This window comes from Manacus candei, unplaced genomic scaffold (assembly GCF_025592945.1).
Source record: "Manacus candei isolate 608988 ecotype Guabito, Panama unplaced genomic scaffold, ASM2559294v1 h1tg000060l, whole genome shotgun sequence".
NCBI classification, from domain to species: Eukaryota; Metazoa; Chordata; class Aves; order Passeriformes; family Pipridae; genus Manacus; species Manacus candei.
Genome location: NW_026138108.1, coordinates 6,908,954 through 6,928,242, shown reverse-complemented (window position 1 = coordinate 6,928,242; position 19,289 = coordinate 6,908,954). Strand labels below are relative to the sequence as shown.

Genomic DNA, 19,289 nt, shown 5'->3' with positions numbered 1-19,289 from the left:
GCCTCCCTCCCTCTCACCCCCACCCCCTTTAATTTCAGGGAAGCCATCTTGATGCTAAAAAATAAGTCAAGAGGTTTTTTTTCTAGGTTAGGAAGTTAATCTGGCTGATCATGGCATCAGATGATTTAAAGACTTACTTTTAAGGAGGATGTGCTTATCTGATCTGTAGTATCTTGACCAAAATCTCTTATTTTTGACAGGAATGACTATAAAATCAACTCAATTCTAATATGTATCTTTATCATCAGAAAGGAATCCAGATCTCCTGATGGCCAACACTGTCACATCTCACTCTTTGACATCAGTGCAGTTTACATAATTACTGGAATGGCTGGCTTTTCTTCCCCATTCCCAGCTTTTCAATGTAATATTCTTCTATGCTTAACATCTTATAGTACCAGAAGCTGACGGACACATGAACTCCTAAACAACACTGCTAAAGCCATGTTAGAAAGTGACTGGAAACATGATCTGCCAGCTGCAGTCTATATACAGTCTCAGGAAAATTATTTAGTTTTCAGGCAAGAGCAGGCAATGCAAAATGCAAAGATGCTGGGTAGATTACTTGCAGGTTTCTGACTTCCCCACCAGTCAAATCAGCCTCTGTGTGGTGCTGAAACCAGACTGCCTTTGTGACATGAACAGAATGGAGTTTTCATCATGTTTTTGAAACTAAGCTATATTCTAGAAAATACCAAGTGAATATAACTCTACTGTCCCTCCTGTTTATATTTACTTCTAGCATTAGAGTAAGCTAAACAAAATACAATGAGTACCTGGAAGAAAGAGGAAAGACTTACAGGTTACTATGTTAATTCCAGATGAAACTACGTGCTTTACTGTCAGCTTTCTCAGGAAATTCTTAAATGGAATTGTAGGATGTTTCTACAGTTTTGTTAAAGTATGGCTCTTACAAACTAAGTAATCTGCTCTTCCCCCCTGTTTCACTAAGTGTGAACTCCGAAAAATGCTCCAGGGTTCTACTGAAATTGCTCTGACCTCCTACTACCCCCGTCTACTTATTAGAACAGACTTAATCACATGCCTGTCCAGTGAGATTCACCACTTCACAGACTCAGAGGAATATCACCTCACTGAAAAAAAAAACAACTAGTTTTGATCAGATTTGTTCTTCAGTGCTTCCACAAGCTCATGTGACACAACATACAATCTATAGAGCTGGAACACTGAAGAAGTAAAAATACCATGTTTCCATGTTGGATATTACACACAAACTCCTGTTTCTGCAAGCGAATAGGCTTAAGATTAATTTAAATCAATCGTGGAAGTACCCTCTGAGATGGGACTTTGCTTTCCTCATCCTAAAGACTTGATAAGACACAGTTGTATCTCACTGGGTATTACAAAAGGCTACAGGACATAGAACCAGGAATGACAAGGCAATTGGATGTGACTCAGAACAGTGATCTGTTCCCTGCTATCCATGTGGGAAAGGGGACTGAAGGGATGAGAGTGGTATTTAGAGACAGGAGACCAAAGACACCAAAGTAGCAAAACCATTTCATATAAGATATATGTTATAATAATAAAAAACCCCCAAACTGTGGAATTTGTCATCCAAGAAGCAGCAGTAGTTTTGAGGGACATCCAAAGGATCATCTCTAAGCAATCAGATTTGCAAATAAAGTGTTACTTCTCTTGCTTCTGCTGGGATTCAGAAGACAAATTATTCCAATAACTTCCAGTTAACCTCCCTGATGTAATAAATGAATGGACTGCAACCTGCTGCACCCTATAAATTCTTGCTACAAATGCAAAGCATGTTTGGCAGCAGTCAAGATTCTAATACAATCCTAAATACCTAGAGTCCAGTCACAGATGTGAAATCTATTATATGCAATATTTCTAGATGCTAATAGCTTGAAATCTTATTTTCAATTATTCTTTAACTTCTATCTCTACTTTCATAAAGTTCATACACAATGAGCCAGTACAGGCTGACGCGCACTAAGAATAAAAGCACATTCAATCACCTTACCTGTACTGGCATAGCCCAAAGGTTAGGGCAGAGGAAAAAGAACCACATCAGCTGATTTGTGTCTATGGCAACCAGGTTACAGATTTGGCCTGCTGTCATCTCCCCCATAGACATGTTAGAAGTGGAAAGCTGCATAATTTTATTGTATATTTTTGTCTGGAAGAGACATCAAAAGGTGTTAGCATATAGAAATAAAATGAGTTTTCTAGCTCCATCTAAAGCACATGTGCAGCATGTTGAGGGAAAACAACATTTCCAGCAAATTAAATGAAGAATTTTGAGTTTGGCCATTTATATTATGATGTAAAATTTTAAGCTACTTATTCTTCACCAACACAAAGCACAGTAGCTGCATCATGGTTGTCTAAGTACTCCACCTGTGCATCAATAAGAGAATGAAACCTTTACTGCCCCAAATGCCCAAGAACCACATTAGCAACTATGATTTATACCTCCAGCACATCCATAGAGTGCTCTTGCTGTAACTAGCACTAATAATGTATTATTAGATTCAATATACAATCATCAAGATATTATAAATCTTGTTATTTTTCTCTGGCAACTGATCTAGGTCCCATCCAGCCCTGAGAACAATGTTCCTGGCTGAGAACATTGCTACATTTTGGCTAGAGAGCTCAGTCCCATTACAAAGTTTAATTCACCGACTACTAATGCCACAGGTACAATTCTGTACTGAATTAAACAGGTGCCTCAGTACAGAATCAGGCACCATGTAGGAAAGTAACCTAATACACAAAAATGAAAGTGTGCTTTTACCAGCTGGTTTGGTAAAAGGCTACACAGCAACTCTTTGCCATCATGAGACTGAGCTGACAGGAGGCACCTTCATTCAGTGAGTGCCTTCAGATCAAATGACTGTCCATCAAAAAGCATAAAGTCATAAAGGGCACATTGAAGAGGTGCAAGTTTACACAGGAGAGGAAGAGAGAGAAAAGATTTAAAGAAAAAAAGTGTCTAAAATTACTGGCACAGTGAGTGCTACTAACACTAATCTACTGCTTAGAGTGATGGATAAAAATTTTCCAATTTCAATAGCCCAGCTGGGCCTCTGTGTATCATCCAGTGCAGAGAACAGAAAACTTTTCTTCAACAAAATTAATTTAGTGCTATTTTACAACAATTCCCCTTTTACACTTGCTGTGGTTTCAGTGAGTTGCAGCTCTTCCGCTTGATACAAGACATGCAATTTTTTTTCCTATCTTTTGGGTCAAATCTTATTCCTTCGGGATTTTTCTACTTCACTGTAATAAGGGAAAACCAATGGATGGAATCCAGAAGCCTGGCAGCCGACAAGTGCTTCCAAGTGTAAGATCAAAAGAGAATTAAACAATTAGGCTGCTATTGAAAGCATCCATCCATCACAGACTCCCCACAGGATTCACGTAGCTCAGTGGATAAATAGTATAACTTATAAGGCTGGCTTTCAGGCTGTCAGAGGGTAGGTTTCAGCCAGTGCATTTGGCAATCACATGTTGTAATCCTACACCAAATTCTCTCATTTCCAGGCACAGAGCTTTGTATGCTACATAAAACTTGAATTCTGTATGCTACAATGATTACGGACTCCACTTTAGCAATCTTACTCATGTTCCGTAATTACAGATCCTGCAATGGCTGGCAGGTTTTGTGGCATGACCCATGGAATAAGAACTACTCTATACATTGGGAATACAACCTATCCTTTTGTCCAAAGTTTATTAACTAGAGATTTTAAAGCTGTATTATTTACAGGGGATGCAACACTACAAAAAAAATGCCTTTGAGTTGGGTGAGGTGCAGCTCACATCCAAAACTCTTTCAAAATTTACATTCAGTTTTACTATCAGCAAATTACTGGTTAAAGGTAAGAAGAAATACAACATTAGATATTACAAATAAGTGTTTATATAAAATCATCAAATAAGATGCAGAAAAAACAGAATCCAGGTCTAAGCTAACAATTTTTAATGGCAATGGTTACATTCAGTACATTTCAAGAGAGAAGCGTTTCAGAATTTAACAACTATAATTATAGTTTTTATTTACAAATACATGTATAAGTGTATGGAAAGGATAATCAGTAATATATTGGGTACCTGTATTGCGCCTCTCAAGTTGATTCCCGTTTCAATAGCAACGTAGTATGATGCCTGGAGGAATGTCCTTTGCAATAGAAGTGCAAAAAATAAGAGTACAGCCAAAACATATGCATTGGACAGGAACTCTTGAGATGAAATAAAGAAGACACCGAGAATTTTGGTCTATAAGAAAAAAAGAAAGTTAGAAATGAGGTGCAATGATAATTTCATTACCTGCTTTGCATAACTAATAAGCAGAGATAATCCCCATTTATTACTTTGAAAGTGCTCCCAACCTTGCCTGAAACCTCACAGTTTATCAATTCAAGGAAACAGTTCCACAACGTGCCAACTCAGTAAGCTTCATTTAAATGCAGAATGACATTTACAAGATTACTGATATCCTTCCAAAACTCTAGGACACTGAGTAACTCCATATGGTCATTTGTTAAAAGATCTGGAGTGCCCATCATCACAGAGAAATAGTTAACATCCTTTCAGAGAAATTATTCTCACTATTTTAACGCCTCAGATTTCCGAACACTAAAAACGACCTTCAGACCTTGTCAAAGAAAACTATTGGAACTATGTACATTATTTTGGCCTGCAGCATCTTGTTCAGAACTTTTACTTATGGTCAATACCTTCTAGCAAGTTGTTCCTGAGGTGACCCAAGTGCATTTTGAAGCATGTCTACAGCTTAATGGGAAAACAGTGCATTTATTCCAGATTATATTTAACAAGCTGACACCCTTAGTGCCACAACTAGTTGAGAGGTTGGCCCACCTCTGGAAGCCTTCTGAAACTAAAATATCTGTGTTCCTCTTCCTCCTCTTGGCTTCTTCTAAACTTTGATTGCTGGCTTGTGCTTCCATTAATGGCAAAATTAGGAAGAGGTCTCTTTCTATTCCCTTTCAGAGGGCTTCTTGCCATTTACACTCCTGCTGTATTCCTTGCTCAGCATATTTCTTCTTGCCTACATAGTTTCTTTGCTGTTGAAGTTTTCACACCTGTTATAACACTTAATAAACTATATTTCACAAACTCTCACTGTCTGTACATTTTATTAGATGTGATCTGCACCTTGTAGTTAACTTCATAGAAATCCCATATGGCAAGTTCATACAGAGGCTAAATTTAGTTTTTAAAGCTGTTCTTTTGTAAGGTGAGGCTGAGCCAACCGGAAAAGGAACAAACTTCTCCCTACCCCTCCTTGCACCTGGCTTGCTTCAACCTGTACACTTCTGTTGTTCACTGTGCACTAGCTGGGGAGTTAACTGGACCTCTTCCTGAGCTAATTTAAATCACTAACATAAGAAAATCATCCCAGGAAAAAATAATGGGCCAAATCAGACCACAGAAGTGCCCACTCAGTGCCAGAGATAGAGCAAAGAAGAAAACAGGAGCAGAGGTGACAAGGAATGTGAAAGGAGGAAGAGCAAGTCCTTTCAGCTGTGGTGACCCAATAGGTCACTTCATCTTCCTGAGAAACTGAAGTCTTAGGGTATTTTTTTCATCTCTTTTTACTCTATCTTTTGGCATTCATGATTGCTCTTGCCAGTGCTGTAGTGGGAACACTATCTATACCCTTGATATCAGCAGGGTGATTTTTAGGTCTTAAAGCAGAGAAATGCCTTGCTTCGTAAACAAGTAAATAAGATAATGAGCAAAACTGTTTTAGAAAGGATCTTTTGTTTCACTCCATGAGAAGAGTGAATGCTTACATTAACACATCCAGGACAAGTTTCCTGAGACAGCGTCTCCGACCTCACATAGCAATACTCCTTTTCATGAGAGGAAACTACTCTGATCTGTCCACGCAATGATCTCACCATCTGTTGAGGTGCCTGGGAGCTCATTCATCAACATTCTCCATAAATACCTGATCTCTTCCAACTGTGGTTAACTCTTCCTCAGATGTTGGCCAAACTAAGCAGCTGTCAAAGTACTTTTGTCTACTATGCAAGACAAACAGACTTGGGTAGATTGCTAAGGTTTACTGCCTTTTCTCATTTATGTCGCATTTGTTACAAGCACTGAGATTCAGAACAAGGCTGGACACAAAGAAAAGCAAGTAATTATGATTCCATTCCTGTAAATCTTTGTTCACTATTTCCACAAAGAAGCATCTTGATAGTCATATACTACTTTTATGCAAGTACGTTCAAGAACTTGAACATGGAAAATTTCCAAGTGCTACTTAACAGTGCCGAGTTTCACGCTCTGAAAACAGGGAATACAAACTACTTCAATAGTTTATTTCTTGCTTCCAAAGGTAAATGGTCAGATGATAAAGTTTCCAATTCAGCTAGGTGCTTTGACTTCGGCCAGACTTGATGCACATAACCATTTCAGCAGTCTGTAGGGCCACTGAACTCACTAATGAATCAGCCCTCAGAGAAAGTTATTCAAGCATACAGTCTCCCAAGTCAAATCAATAGAACGTAAGTAATCACTGGGCATACCCATTTCTTTAAATCTGTATCAACTGCAAAACTCTGAACAATTACAAGATATCTCAGCAATTATGTTCAGACAAAGAGACGCTTAACTGCAATTTTAGTTATTTGCACCTTAAAGAGATTTTGGAGTCCTAAATTATTACTTATCCCATAGTAATTCAAATAGGCTACAGCAGCATTATATACTACAAATGTCTACACTACAATAAAAATGAGTCTTTCTTCCGGATTATTTATAGTCTTACAAGTTCAGGTTTTCAATTCAACTTGCCTTTGACCCTTGCAAGATCTAAGGGTCCTTGTAAATTTATTCTTGCTGTAACTGATGAATAAGGAGGAAGACTCAAGGCTCTCAATTTAGCCCAGAAACTTTAGAAAATATACAACATTTGGAAAATATATGGAAATACAGTGGAAAATTATAAGTACAACCAAATCTTCTCCCATGCTAACCGCAAGGCCCCAGTCCTTAACTGTACCATTCAAGAGCCACCTCTAGTTTCTTGTGCAGCATATATATATTCGAATACTAAACAGAAGGTCAAACAGTACATAACTGAAAAACTTGGAGGTTTTGCAGAAAAAAAAAGAAAAAAAACCAAGAAAAAGAAAAATCACATTTGAGGAGTTAATTGCTATTATTTTAGCAGTTCTTCACTGGGAATTCTTTTTATTTCAATATATGATCATCCAAGAAAAAGTGACACCTCTAACACATGAAAAACTTTAAAATGCTTCTTATGAAGGCAAATTTAGAATAACATACAAATCTGCAACACTGGGAGGTCCTGATTGTCAAAGATACTCATATAACAGCAAAGAGAAAGGCCAGAGCAGCATCAGTCATGAACCACAAAGATTAGAGATTGTGCTGTATTCTGTCAAAAGCAGCAAGGGAAGCAACATGATTTCAGTGCTGTCCTACATATACAGCTGGCAAGTACTGCTAATTACTGCAGCCAATACTACTTTTTGCTGTATGTAAAAGAACACCATTTTTTCCAAAAACAAGTTTGACAAATCATACTTTTCTAGCAAAGAAATTTTGGTGCAGCATTGTTTCCCATCAAATCTCCATATAATAGACAAGCAGCAAAAGTGAGATGAATATTCTCATTATTTCATCTAATACTCCCTTGAGAGAAAAGGAAGACAAACATACATACATAAACATCACACACACACACTTGGTGAAAGCACCAAGATGTTTGCCAAGTCTCAGATGCATTATCAGGCCATTATGGTTTACAAAGTCACTGAGCACCTCTGTGTTTAAACTACAATAACTGTCTACCTACACTTGTCAGCCTGTAGGAAATACAGAGAAATCAATGAACATCTACAGAATCTTTTGCATTTAAGGCAAATAACCTTGTTTGAAAAGTTGATGAAACTAATTAGATGTTTTATTTTCAGAAATGTCTTCAGGGACATTCAGTGTTCCCAGTTCCTGACAACTTCAGGAGAATGTTGCTTTTTATAAGTGCCAGTAGGCTCTAACCAGTAAAAGGCTGAGCAAAAGGCCACTACTTAAATACCTAAAGAACCCAGTCACACAGTTTCAAATGTAATTTCTGGGCTTTTTGCTACACTGACTTTCAAAGCTTTTTAAATAATAAGTTTGGTGTATCCTTTGAATGTGTTATATCAGCAGATACTCCTAATACTGGAACTGCTAATCCTAACATTGCAATGTGGAAGATGGTACCAGCAAAATATAATGGTTATCATTCTTTCAGTCTCTTCTTTGGTGTGAAATGATTAACACTCAGAGAAATTCATGTCATAAGAATGTTCTGGGGTGTGCATAAATATTGATACTGGAGTTATAAATAAACATGAAGAGCGTGACAGAATTTAAGACGCTGTCATGCTCTGACTAACTGTGGCAGTAACTAAAGCAGTTAATACTGCCTGTGACACCCATGTGATCTCAAGAGTTCAAGCTCCAAGGTGGTTTATATCTGTCACACAGGGCCTGAGGAACAGAGCAAATTTCATATTTCTTTGCCTTCATTTTCACAAAGAGAATTTCTGTTTGAAAGATACGATATCTCCTCAATCTAAACTATTTAAGATGTAGGTGGGTAAAAGATGCGTAAAAGATGCCCTCCACTGTAATCACAGCTTACTTTGCTTGTCTGATTCTGTCCCACTGTGTGGCAACTCTTTCCAACACCTTCAAACTCAGCAGCACATCAGGCACAAAATGTTTCCTCCAACTTGTCTTTGCCTTCATAAGACAGCATGTCAGAAGGCTTGTTTTTCACACCTATGAGGCTCTTGGACAAATAAAGCAAGGTTCTCTTTCTTTTGACTCATTACAAGTAAGGATACGTTCCTAGCCCTACAGCTGGTGTATTTCTTTCCAAAGCAGACCAAAACACCCCAGCCTGTTTACAGATAGTTTGAATAGAAAGCCTTCATTAGGAAGATATTTCAGCTAATCCAGCAAAGGCAATTTTCAAACATTAATGTAATTAGCCTCTTAACAGAAAAAACAATGTGTATAAACAACTGTGTATAAACCAGGTCAAAACAGAAGGAAAAGCTTCTTGGAGACATTTTAGCTAAGCTAAAATTCACTTGTGTCACTCCTGGACTATCACCATCAGTGAATATTGCTGTCAGGTGATCCCAAAACAGTGTAAATGACAATCATGAGGTTACTGCTTGGCTAATGAGTGAGGACGCCAAGGTCGGATGAGGCTCTGCTTGGAGCCTATCTAGACCAGACCTGAGTTTTTTTTCACAGAGCAGCACTACCAGACACTTTCATAGGAAAATTAACTATGACAATCCGTAAATTGTGATTTGATACAATTTCAGCTGAAAGAGTATTCCAAACAAATTATCAAGAAGCAGAGCACAGCAACCCCCACAGTACTTTGCTGCAACACAGCCCTATAGTCTCAGTTTTTTCATTTCCTGCTTTAACTGCTTTCCACTGAATCCACTTGCTATATTAAAGTTCCAAATATTAGGATAAGGATTGCAAAATGGACAAACAATTAATTTTAGCCTGAGGCATTTGTTAAATTTTCTGCAGTGCAGCTGATGTATTTCAATATTTACAGTGCACCTAATCCAAAGTGTACTTGAGTGAATGGGTGTATTTCCATTAGTGTCAACAGACTTTGGAAATAAAATCTTACATCAAACATTAACTGAGCTGCAGAAATAAAATAATCTATCTCATAGAAATCCAGCCTGAGTGACCTCAACTTATAATGAAAAGATGTTTCCTGAGTTACACTTTTATTGTTTGTTAACCAAGAAATACATCTGCCTCTTCTTGGAGAACATTAATTTAAATAGCATCCTTAAAAACGTGTTTCAGTTGATCTTTCAAAACTTAACCTCCCCAAAGACACTAGTGGAAATTCTTTGTCACAGTTAAATTACTTTTCATTTTATTATGATTACAAAAGTCCTCTTTAATCATCTTAGATATCACCAATTTCTGGATATGAAAAGCCAAGCCTATTAAAAAACACACTTTCCTTTCTGAAAAGCACTCAGTCACACACTTGATTCAATCTCTACTCAAGATTGTACCTAAGAGATCCTAAGATTAACTCAGTTGGTTAGAGCATGGTGCTAATAACACCAAGGTTGTGGGTTTTATCCCTGTATGGGCCATTGACTTGAGCTGGGCTTGATGATCCTTGTGGGTCCCTTCCAACTCAGAACATTCTGTGCTTCTGGATAAAATACTCATGACATTAATGAGACTCTGAGTATGCTTCACAGTTATCTTGAATGAGGTTATTTTCCAGAATGCATGGCTGACGAGATACATGGGTCACATATTTTGCCCCCCCACAGAATCCCAGAATGGGTCAGGTTGGAAGGGACCACAGTGGATCATCTGGTCCCACGTTCCTGCTCAAGCAGGATCATTCCAGAGCACACTGCACAGAATTGTTACCAGACAGTTCTTATATATCTCCAGTGAAGGAGACTCCACAACCTCTCTGGGTAACCTGTTCCAGTGCTCAGTCACCTGCACAGTAAAGAAGTTCTTCCTCGTATTCAGGTGGAAATTCCTGTGCATCAGTTTCTGCCTGTTACCTCTTGTCCTATTGCCTGGCACCATCGAGCAGAGCCTGGCTCCATCCTCCTGACACCCTTCCTTCAGATACTCATATACATTGATGAGGTCCCCTCTCAGTTATCTCTTCTCAAAGCTGAACAGGCCCAACTGTCTCAGCCTGTCCTTGTAAGAGAGATGCTCCAGTCCCTTCATCACCTTTGTTGCCCTCTGCTGGACCCGTTCCAACACAGTATAAAAGTGGATAACAGGCAGTACATTCATACTGTCATTTCTAGCATTCAAAAATACATTGCAGAGTCACTTTCTTTACTGGGGCCAAACAATACGCAGCCATAGCACTGCTTTTTTGACTCCTATATTTTTATGACATGTTGACAGTACCTGTGGGCGAATGGTGTTATTTCCTTTTCCAACATTGTGAACAATCCCAGAGATGCAGAGTGGCCCGGCAAATCCAAGCAAGTCAGCCAGAATACGGAATGTGCTACTGAGAAGTAAGGGTCTTCCAAATGCACAGCAGAGAGCAAACCAAATGGATCTGGATCCCTGTGGAGATGATGACCTTTTGTTCTGTTCAGAATAAAAGAAAAATTAATAAGAATTATGTTACACGGTAACCTCAGGTCTGGTAAATGATTGGTATTTTTATTGTTGCTTTAATTCATTGAAAATCATTTGCAATATTTGAGCTAGAAAAGCACAGGAACTACAACTATTGTTTAATTTCTTTTTATAGAGTTAGAACAAAGCATTAATTTGCACTCCCCCCCAATTCACAGAAAGAACCACAATTTCTTTCCTACCCCTTAATAGGGATCAAATAAGTGTGTTGTTTGTGGCCTGCTGAGGGAGAAAGAAAAAAAGAGGGAGGGAACTGATAGGTTTTGTATTCTGGTGAACACAGAGACTAGAAACCTACACTTGTTTTAGACAGGATGTAAAAGAGTTCTCTTAAAATCTCAATACACTCAGCTCCTACCAAGGAGTAAAAATTAATTTGAGCTGAGGTAGTTTCAGCCCCAAATTCTCCTATGAACAAACTGTAATTGAAATTACATGGAAAAAACCCAGTTCTGCAAGGCCTTATTAATACTGACTCTGTAATTGAATGTTTCCAGGGTCTTATTAGGAAGAAAAATGGTGTTCAGTGAACACAGTCCATAATTGTTTTCCACATCAAAATAAAGGCTGTATGCATTTTACACATATTTAACCAGTAATGTATTTGACATGCGTGTTTAGGTAGAGAAATTTCATTATTCACCAAGTATGTGTTCTCTTTGTATATGGAAAGCTATGCCAATGGATACTTGATTTGCATCATGGTTCCTGATAGAATATCATGCTCATTCCATAAAAAGTAATCAAAAATGCAAACACTGAGTAAGCAGAGAGACACAATTCCATGCTTTGCACACCTTCTGTGCTTCAAAGGCCTCATTAAGACGAATGTAATTGGTCACAGCTCTCATAGCAATGGGAAGTTTGCCTATGGTTTTCAAGTCTATTGGCTTTTTATGGGCAGTCTTGATGAATGTATTCATCCACCAGTATGTTCCTTTGGATAACAGATTCACAAATGGCTGTAAGAATCGAACACCAAGGTCCTGGAGGTCCTCAGGAGGTTTAACTTCTTTAGGAGTTTTGAAGAAAACATACCTCTGAAATTCATAAAAATACCAACAGAATCACACTAAATGCATAGAAAATAAAACCGCACAAAGAACAGGTAAGGACATTGCAGATAATCAATGAATAAGTCTTGAGACTCTTGAGAGTGGATACAGCAATAACAAATTATTACATTGGCCTAAATAGTAAGGCAAGAAAGAGCAAAGGGCAGACAGCTGGTGGCTTCCTGTTGTCAACAGAAAACTTTTTCAGACTTCACTCACTTTTGGGAATGAAAAGCCAAGCCTCTTAAAAACATACCTTTGCTTTCTGAAGGGTACTCAATCACATATTTCACTCAATCTCTATTCATGATTAAAATCCTTTTAATCTTAGTAGGATTTCTGGATATGCTCCAACCATAGTTGGAGAAATAATTCACAGGTGCTAGTAAAAATGGTGATGGGGTTGGGAAAGGCCATCTAGAACCAAGAGAACAGCTGAAAGAAGGGAGAAGGTACAGTTGGGACTCAAAGTCAACAAGTCAATTTTCCTTCTTCTAGAAGAAGACTGGAAGGTGGGAGAAAAAAAAAAAGTGAGGCCAATGTCTGCTGTTTCTGAAAGCATAGAGACCTCATCCCCTACTTTTAATTTCTTTCCTCTGCCCCCTCCTCAGCAGTGGCCAACTCTCCATCATCCCAATACCTTTCTTCAGCAGCTGCAGCAACAAGCCACAGAACAACAGGCAGCAAAAAAAAAATCATACTGTTGACTAGTTTATTCATTCCTTTAATAATTAAAACTAAATGAATAAAACAAACAAACAAACAAAAAGGTGACAATAGGCAGTGATCATTTTTTATTCTTCTTTGTGACACACAATTCCACAGAGATTAAATCTCATTTAATTATACAGTTCTATTACGAAGAGGTTTATGGCCAAGTCTCTCTGATGTCACATTTGGATGTCACTGGTTTTCATTTATTATATAAATACTGAATATCCAGCATTGAGCTTTTTATTCCTCTTTGTTTTAAAAATGTTACTACAAATGCTGCTTTTAGACATATTTTTTGTCCCAAGTCACCAAATAGACATACACACAAACACAAAAGAACAAATATATGACAGGTACAACTCACATAGCTGCATGCATTACTGGAAAGAAAACACATGAGGAAACCAGCAAGAAAATTTACATGGAAATATTTCTTCCCCTTCTAAATTTAATTTGTGCACACAGTTATTTGAGTTCCAGGTCAAGGAAACTTTGGCATTTATCTATCCAGCAGTCTCCAAAATCATCTCTCAGTTTAAATTATGACTGCAGGCACCACAGAGGGAAAAAGAAAAAAAATACAGCTGGAAGAAACCCCAGTTGCCCAAATAAATCACTTATTGTGATTGTCTCCTGGAAAATGAAAGATGTTATTTGTATGTCTAAGATATTCTCTGACAGAGTAGAAAATTCCTTTCTACCAGTCTTCACTTGCATCAGAAATATTTGTTTGTCATGACTGAAACAGAATTATTAAAAAATTTAAAACTTGAACAGAAGAAATTGACCTTCATTTCGCTACAACGGAGTCTGGCATTTTTTGAAATTACATATTTATCTGGCCTAATAAAATTGGATTACTAATAAAATTGGATTAACCTTTGATTTTCAAACTGATTTCTATTCCTAACTGGATTTTTCTTTCTCCTTTAGAAATACATTTTAACCTAAGTACTCAGAAAGGGGAATAAAAAAAGGAAGAAAAAACAATAACCCAAAACCCAAACCAATAAAAAACACAGGAGGAGACTTTTATGATAGTAACTTACCCTCACCCTGATGACATTGATTTCTACAGCTAGTAGCATTCCATACAGAACAACCAGGAGTCCTGTGAGGCAAAATCGAAGCTGAGAAAATCCAACCCCATTATCACAGAACTTTACAAATTTGATGGTTTTAGTTATAAAAGCTAAAGTCCAATAGAACAGTAATGCTGCAGAGAAAAAAAAAACCAAACACAAAACAACTTAATCAGCTCCACAGTTGCAAAAATATAAAATAGGATTATAAAATATTCATTCAGAAAGAATGCAATAAAATATATAAAAGCAGAGAGTAGCCTTTCTCATGTCAAAACAGAAGCCTAATTCAATTCCACAAACATTAAAATATTAAGATGATATTGGTTCTAAATGCTTTTTCTATTAGATTTAGTGATATTTGAAAAGTTTCACAAAGTGAAGTCTGCTGAAGAAAATTTCCATCTGCTGTAAACATGTGTCCACATGATGAGTTCAAGGAAGGGTATTGTTCCATGAGTGAAGGTGCCTGTGAATGATGCTCTTCAGATTTGGTTAATGCTACAAGACTGCTATGAATTTGTCTTGAGGAAAAATTCTCTGCAATTCTCTGTGATGTATGGAGGAACAGATAATAAAATACTTTGTCCAAGCAGCTGCTGCACTATTACACGTATTCCATATATGTAATTTACAATGTAGACAAAACAAACAGTCACATCAAGGAAGGATATTCTGGCATTCATAGAATACAACTTTTATTTTTTAGTTATATTGAACTTCCTGTCTAGAACTGCTCATGCTACCACCAGTTACAGATAAATAATCTCTGCAATAAGCTCTGACGGTTTGGAAACACTCTCCAAACTATTCATCAAACCATAAGCCAGCTCCTTTTCCCCGTTCTAAAGGAAATGCCTTCCGGGGTTATGTTCTTTTACTTTCACTGCTGCTGTATCTGCCATGGTGCAACAGATGCAATGTTATCTAGCTGCCAAGAAAAGCTTGGATGTGCTTTCCAAGTTTTGCCAAAACACCGGAGAAAGGCTTTGACCAAAGCATTAGCAACTGTAAGTCTAGTTTAAACAAGGATATTCTCAGGAACTTGCACAAACTTCAAAGAATTCGTGGTGTTCCAGCTACCCTGAGGCACTCCAGAAAGTCCTCTGGGGAGGTACTGTGGGGCTACCGTTTCCAAGCAAAGCTAAATTCAACATGGAGAATCCATATGGGCTTTGGGACTGCCAATCCTGCTTCTACAGATATCAAGTTAAAACCTCTCCTTTAATTGAGGACAGTGAATGGAACAGTACAGTAATACTGGGCATTAGGACATTTGCCAGGAGTCTATCTTCCTCTAAAATTAACAAGCCAGTTTGTAAGAAGAAAGCAGGTATTTGGGCACTGTACTTTAGTGGCTGATGCAGTTGCAGAGAGGATTTAAGAGATATACTTTAAAAATTTATCTTATAAAACTTTAGCTTTCTTATGTGAGGCTTCCTACCATCTTCCCAACTTATACTGCATCAAATTTAATCTTCTCATCCTGTTTCAGGTTGCTTCCTTCCTTTGAGGCACTATTCCTTCCTATTTGCAATGTCTGACTATAAAATCTTACTTCATCCAAGAATACATTCCATACTGTTCTACTCTTAACCACCTTTATCTGTTAATCTTTGTTTTGTCTCGTTCTTCTTACAACAGGCTGAGAACACATCCTTCTTGGAGTAAAAGGGACTTATACAAACATTGCAAACTTAAAATATGCACCAGCACAGGACTTCTGAAAAAACAACCAACCCAAGTGGCACCTATGTAGAGCTCTTGGTATTCTAAATATGAACTAGCAGAGCCATTCTCCATTTTAGGATTTAAATAAGGGTTTATATGACATTTTTATAACATTAACCTATCTTTTATCTAAGAAGTATTAGAAAGGGCCAAACACAATATTCTCAGGTGATAAGTGGCCACTCACTGTCATACTTCCTACAAGCATTTGAATTTACTTAGCTTGTCACTTTTCAACACAAGCGTATATAATCTAATCTGGTGAATGTTCACAGGCCACTCAAGATCAGGATCCCTGGAAAATATAGTTATGGCTCTTTCTTTTAAGCCATAACTACATAGGTGATGTTTCTATCTTCTGGCTGGTGAGTGCATATTGGCTGAGAGTTTCTAGAAATTATCTCGAAGAACTTCCACTGATCAGAACTGCCTAGTGATGAGACCATAGAGGCATGCATGCATTTACTGGATTGCTTTAGATCTATTCTAGATGCCTAAATGACTTCACTTTTGTTTTGGGCCACGTAAGATACCTCACCCCGCAACACTTGGGTCAGACCTCTGAAAATTAAGTAAACCCTTCTACACTTTTATTGAATTAACCCCAATCTAAAAATGCACACACCTAACTGGATGGGATTTATTAATTAACCTATGTCTGCTTGGAAAGAAACTTTGCATGCTAAGCAATAAGCATTATTTTTATATGATATTCCTTTAAAAGAATAAACTAATTGCAAGGGAAATAACTACAATGTAAAGGTACAAGAATTTTAAATTAGAAAAATAGATTACTGTCTAGCAGTGGTAAGGCAGTTGTACAATTAAGATCAGTTAAAAGAAGGACAATTTTCTTAAACTCGTGTGTTCCCACACTACAATCCACTTCAGATTAAAAACTCAAAGTCCTAGTGTTATTTCATCATTTTCTCCTACTGTTAATTTCTGAGGTTTATTTATTTTATAAAACAAAGAAACTGACTTAAACAGTGGAATCAGATGCTACCATTTCATTACATATTTTGAATGTTGAGAAAGCTATCAGATTTTCCAATTCAGTATGAAAACTATTCCAAAATGTGTCCTGCTAAACTGTACAAATGTTATTCATCCATGTGGTGCAAAGAGCATCAAAATTAGCATTATTATGAGAGTCCCCTGGTAAACAGTGTTACTTGAGAACAATTACATTTGTTGAAATATAATTATAGGCCAAATACATACAGAGAAAAACATATTTGGATCAGATCAAAGTGTTCCAAGAGTCGGGAAACTCAACTGTGACCCCGGAATCAATCGTTATCTTCAGAGAATAAATATTCCAAACCTTGTCAACTTTTTTTGATAAGAAATAATAAGAATGACTGCTTCAAAATAGCCAAATGTCTGAGCTAAGCTGAAAGGCAAGATCAGTAAAGGAACTTTGAGTCCTTGTCTTGCAAACCCCAAGGGAACCTGCTAATCCCCAGGTCTGTCACGGTATCTATCTGCCTCTTGCTTGTTTATGAAGAGCTACAAATGGACTCGGTTTCTTTAAAGCACAGAATGAATTTTTTTTAAAAAAGAAACTTAAAGTTTCACAGGATTGGAATATTTCACCCTATTCAGAGTTAATGAACGGACCTTCAAGGGTCTACTGCACTGCATCAATAAGAGTTTCTCTGCTGGGTTTAGTAAATTTTGGGTAAGGCTCTGTCAGCTTTTGCTTTATGTAGCTACCAACTCCTTGCAACTGTGAACATCCTGCAGCTGAGGCAGATGATGCCCTGCAGTTTGGTGGAAATTCACTGATGCTCAGAAGCAGCAAGATGCCACATCAGGTCATTTACTTTATTTGTCTGTGAGTTCAACATTAGATCTCTTCTACAACACTTTAGTGACGAGGAACCCTCTTTCTCATACACTCAACAAAAAGTTTATCACCAACTTTAGCTTTGCCTCATATTCCCATCTACCCCATAAAATGAGGCTCTAAAGGGAAACTGCTTCATGGCCACACTGCACTCTAGTGGGTTGATAGCGGAGTATAGCTATAATTTAACTATCTCACACTGGGCTAATTTGTGATAATTGCCTCATCCCACATGTCAATACAGAGTACTTGCTATTAACATTTAAAGATGACAGTCCTCTTAGTTGTGCAGTTATGAAAAAAGGATAGAAGCTTCCAGAAAAATCTGTCCTAGGTTCTCTCAGAAACATAGGACAAATAAGGGAAGACAAAAGAAAAAATAAAATAAGTCAAAGATCATCAGCTTTTGAAGACTTCAGGTTAAAATTCAAATCAGATCAACTAAGTGGGAAAGAGGATGATAGCCGGATTTTCTTTTTTGTCTTTGAGCTATTAAGATCAGATTTTCTGAAAGAGTCTATTCCTTGGAAATTCTTGCAAAATTAAAATTAATCCATAATATTTAAATGTTGGTATTCATTGGTATAACTGCTTACTATTCAAGTATTGTCCAGAGCTTATCCAGCATTGGCACTCTAAATACTGAAAAAAATTATCATAAAAGAGAAATCTCTACGGAGCAAGACTTATGCAAAAATGGGTAATCAACTATCAGCTGTAACTTTGTGCTACCCTTCTCCAAGACTTAACAGTGGGAATGCAGTAATGACACTAAATTATTTAACCCACAAGCAACTGTAACAGGCTGGCAATGCTTCCCTGAGACATAACATCCAGTCCTATGAGAAGGCACTAAATAGACTGTTGACTTATTAAAAAATTAACTAAACTACCTCAGCCAGTTATAAAATATAAAAAAAGATCCTACTTAGAAGAAGGGTACAAGAAGAAAAGCAGTCCCAAACAAAAAGACATAAGTTGCTAAGCCTGGATAGAAATCTCAGTCTTTGGAGAGGAATTTTTTTACAAGTGTCATAGGCTCCTTCTGCAGAGGAGGATTCTCACCACAACATGCAGTACAAAATGATCTTCAATATTTCAAAGCTTTCTCAAATCCAGTCATTACTGACTTTTTCCCACCTGACAAAAACTAAAACACAACTTTGATAAAAAGAGCTACAATGGCACACGACAAATTTTAGCAGGATCTATTAACACAGAAAACTAACTTGAACAAAATTTGATGAGCCAGGACCACCAAAGAAATAACAGGTAACAGGAAGACTAAACAAGTAGACATCCACAGCCTGCAGTCTACTTAACAGAAGACAGCATACATGACTGTCAGCAGCAATGGATTTTCTCTAGCTACAGTTTATTTACAACCTTGAAAAAAATATTTAGTATACTATGTAGTTCTCATTTTCCATTTGAAAGGTCTTAATGCAGTTTTCAAAGGGAGTTTTAGGAACGCTAAGCAAGAACAAGCAGGCAAAGTAATATATCCAGTGTGTCATACTGAAAGTCAGGGATGTCATTCCTTAACTCCTTGCATATTTCAACAGACCACACACACAAAGACTGCTTCACTCTTATATCATGCTTGAACACAACATGCTGGCAAGCAGGGAACTTGGA

General features: G+C 37.4%; 1 protein-coding gene across 3 annotated transcripts in view; it reads right to left on the bottom strand.

Moving 5' to 3' along the window:
- Positions 1-19,289, bottom strand: part of ABCC8 (ATP binding cassette subfamily C member 8) — a 79,947-nt gene that overhangs the window by 55,795 nt on the left and 4,863 nt on the right. For all 3 annotated transcript variants that reach the window (XM_051803942.1, XM_051803943.1, XM_051803944.1), the window contains exons 4-8: positions 14,036-14,202; positions 12,015-12,257; positions 10,978-11,166; positions 4,096-4,260; positions 2,000-2,155 (exon numbers count right to left, since the gene is read on the bottom strand). In XM_051803942.1, the coding sequence (XP_051659902.1) occupies positions 2,000-2,155; positions 4,096-4,260; positions 10,978-11,166; positions 12,015-12,257; positions 14,036-14,202 (920 nt within the window). The remainder of the gene's footprint in view (positions 1-1,999; positions 2,156-4,095; positions 4,261-10,977; positions 11,167-12,014; positions 12,258-14,035; positions 14,203-19,289) is intronic.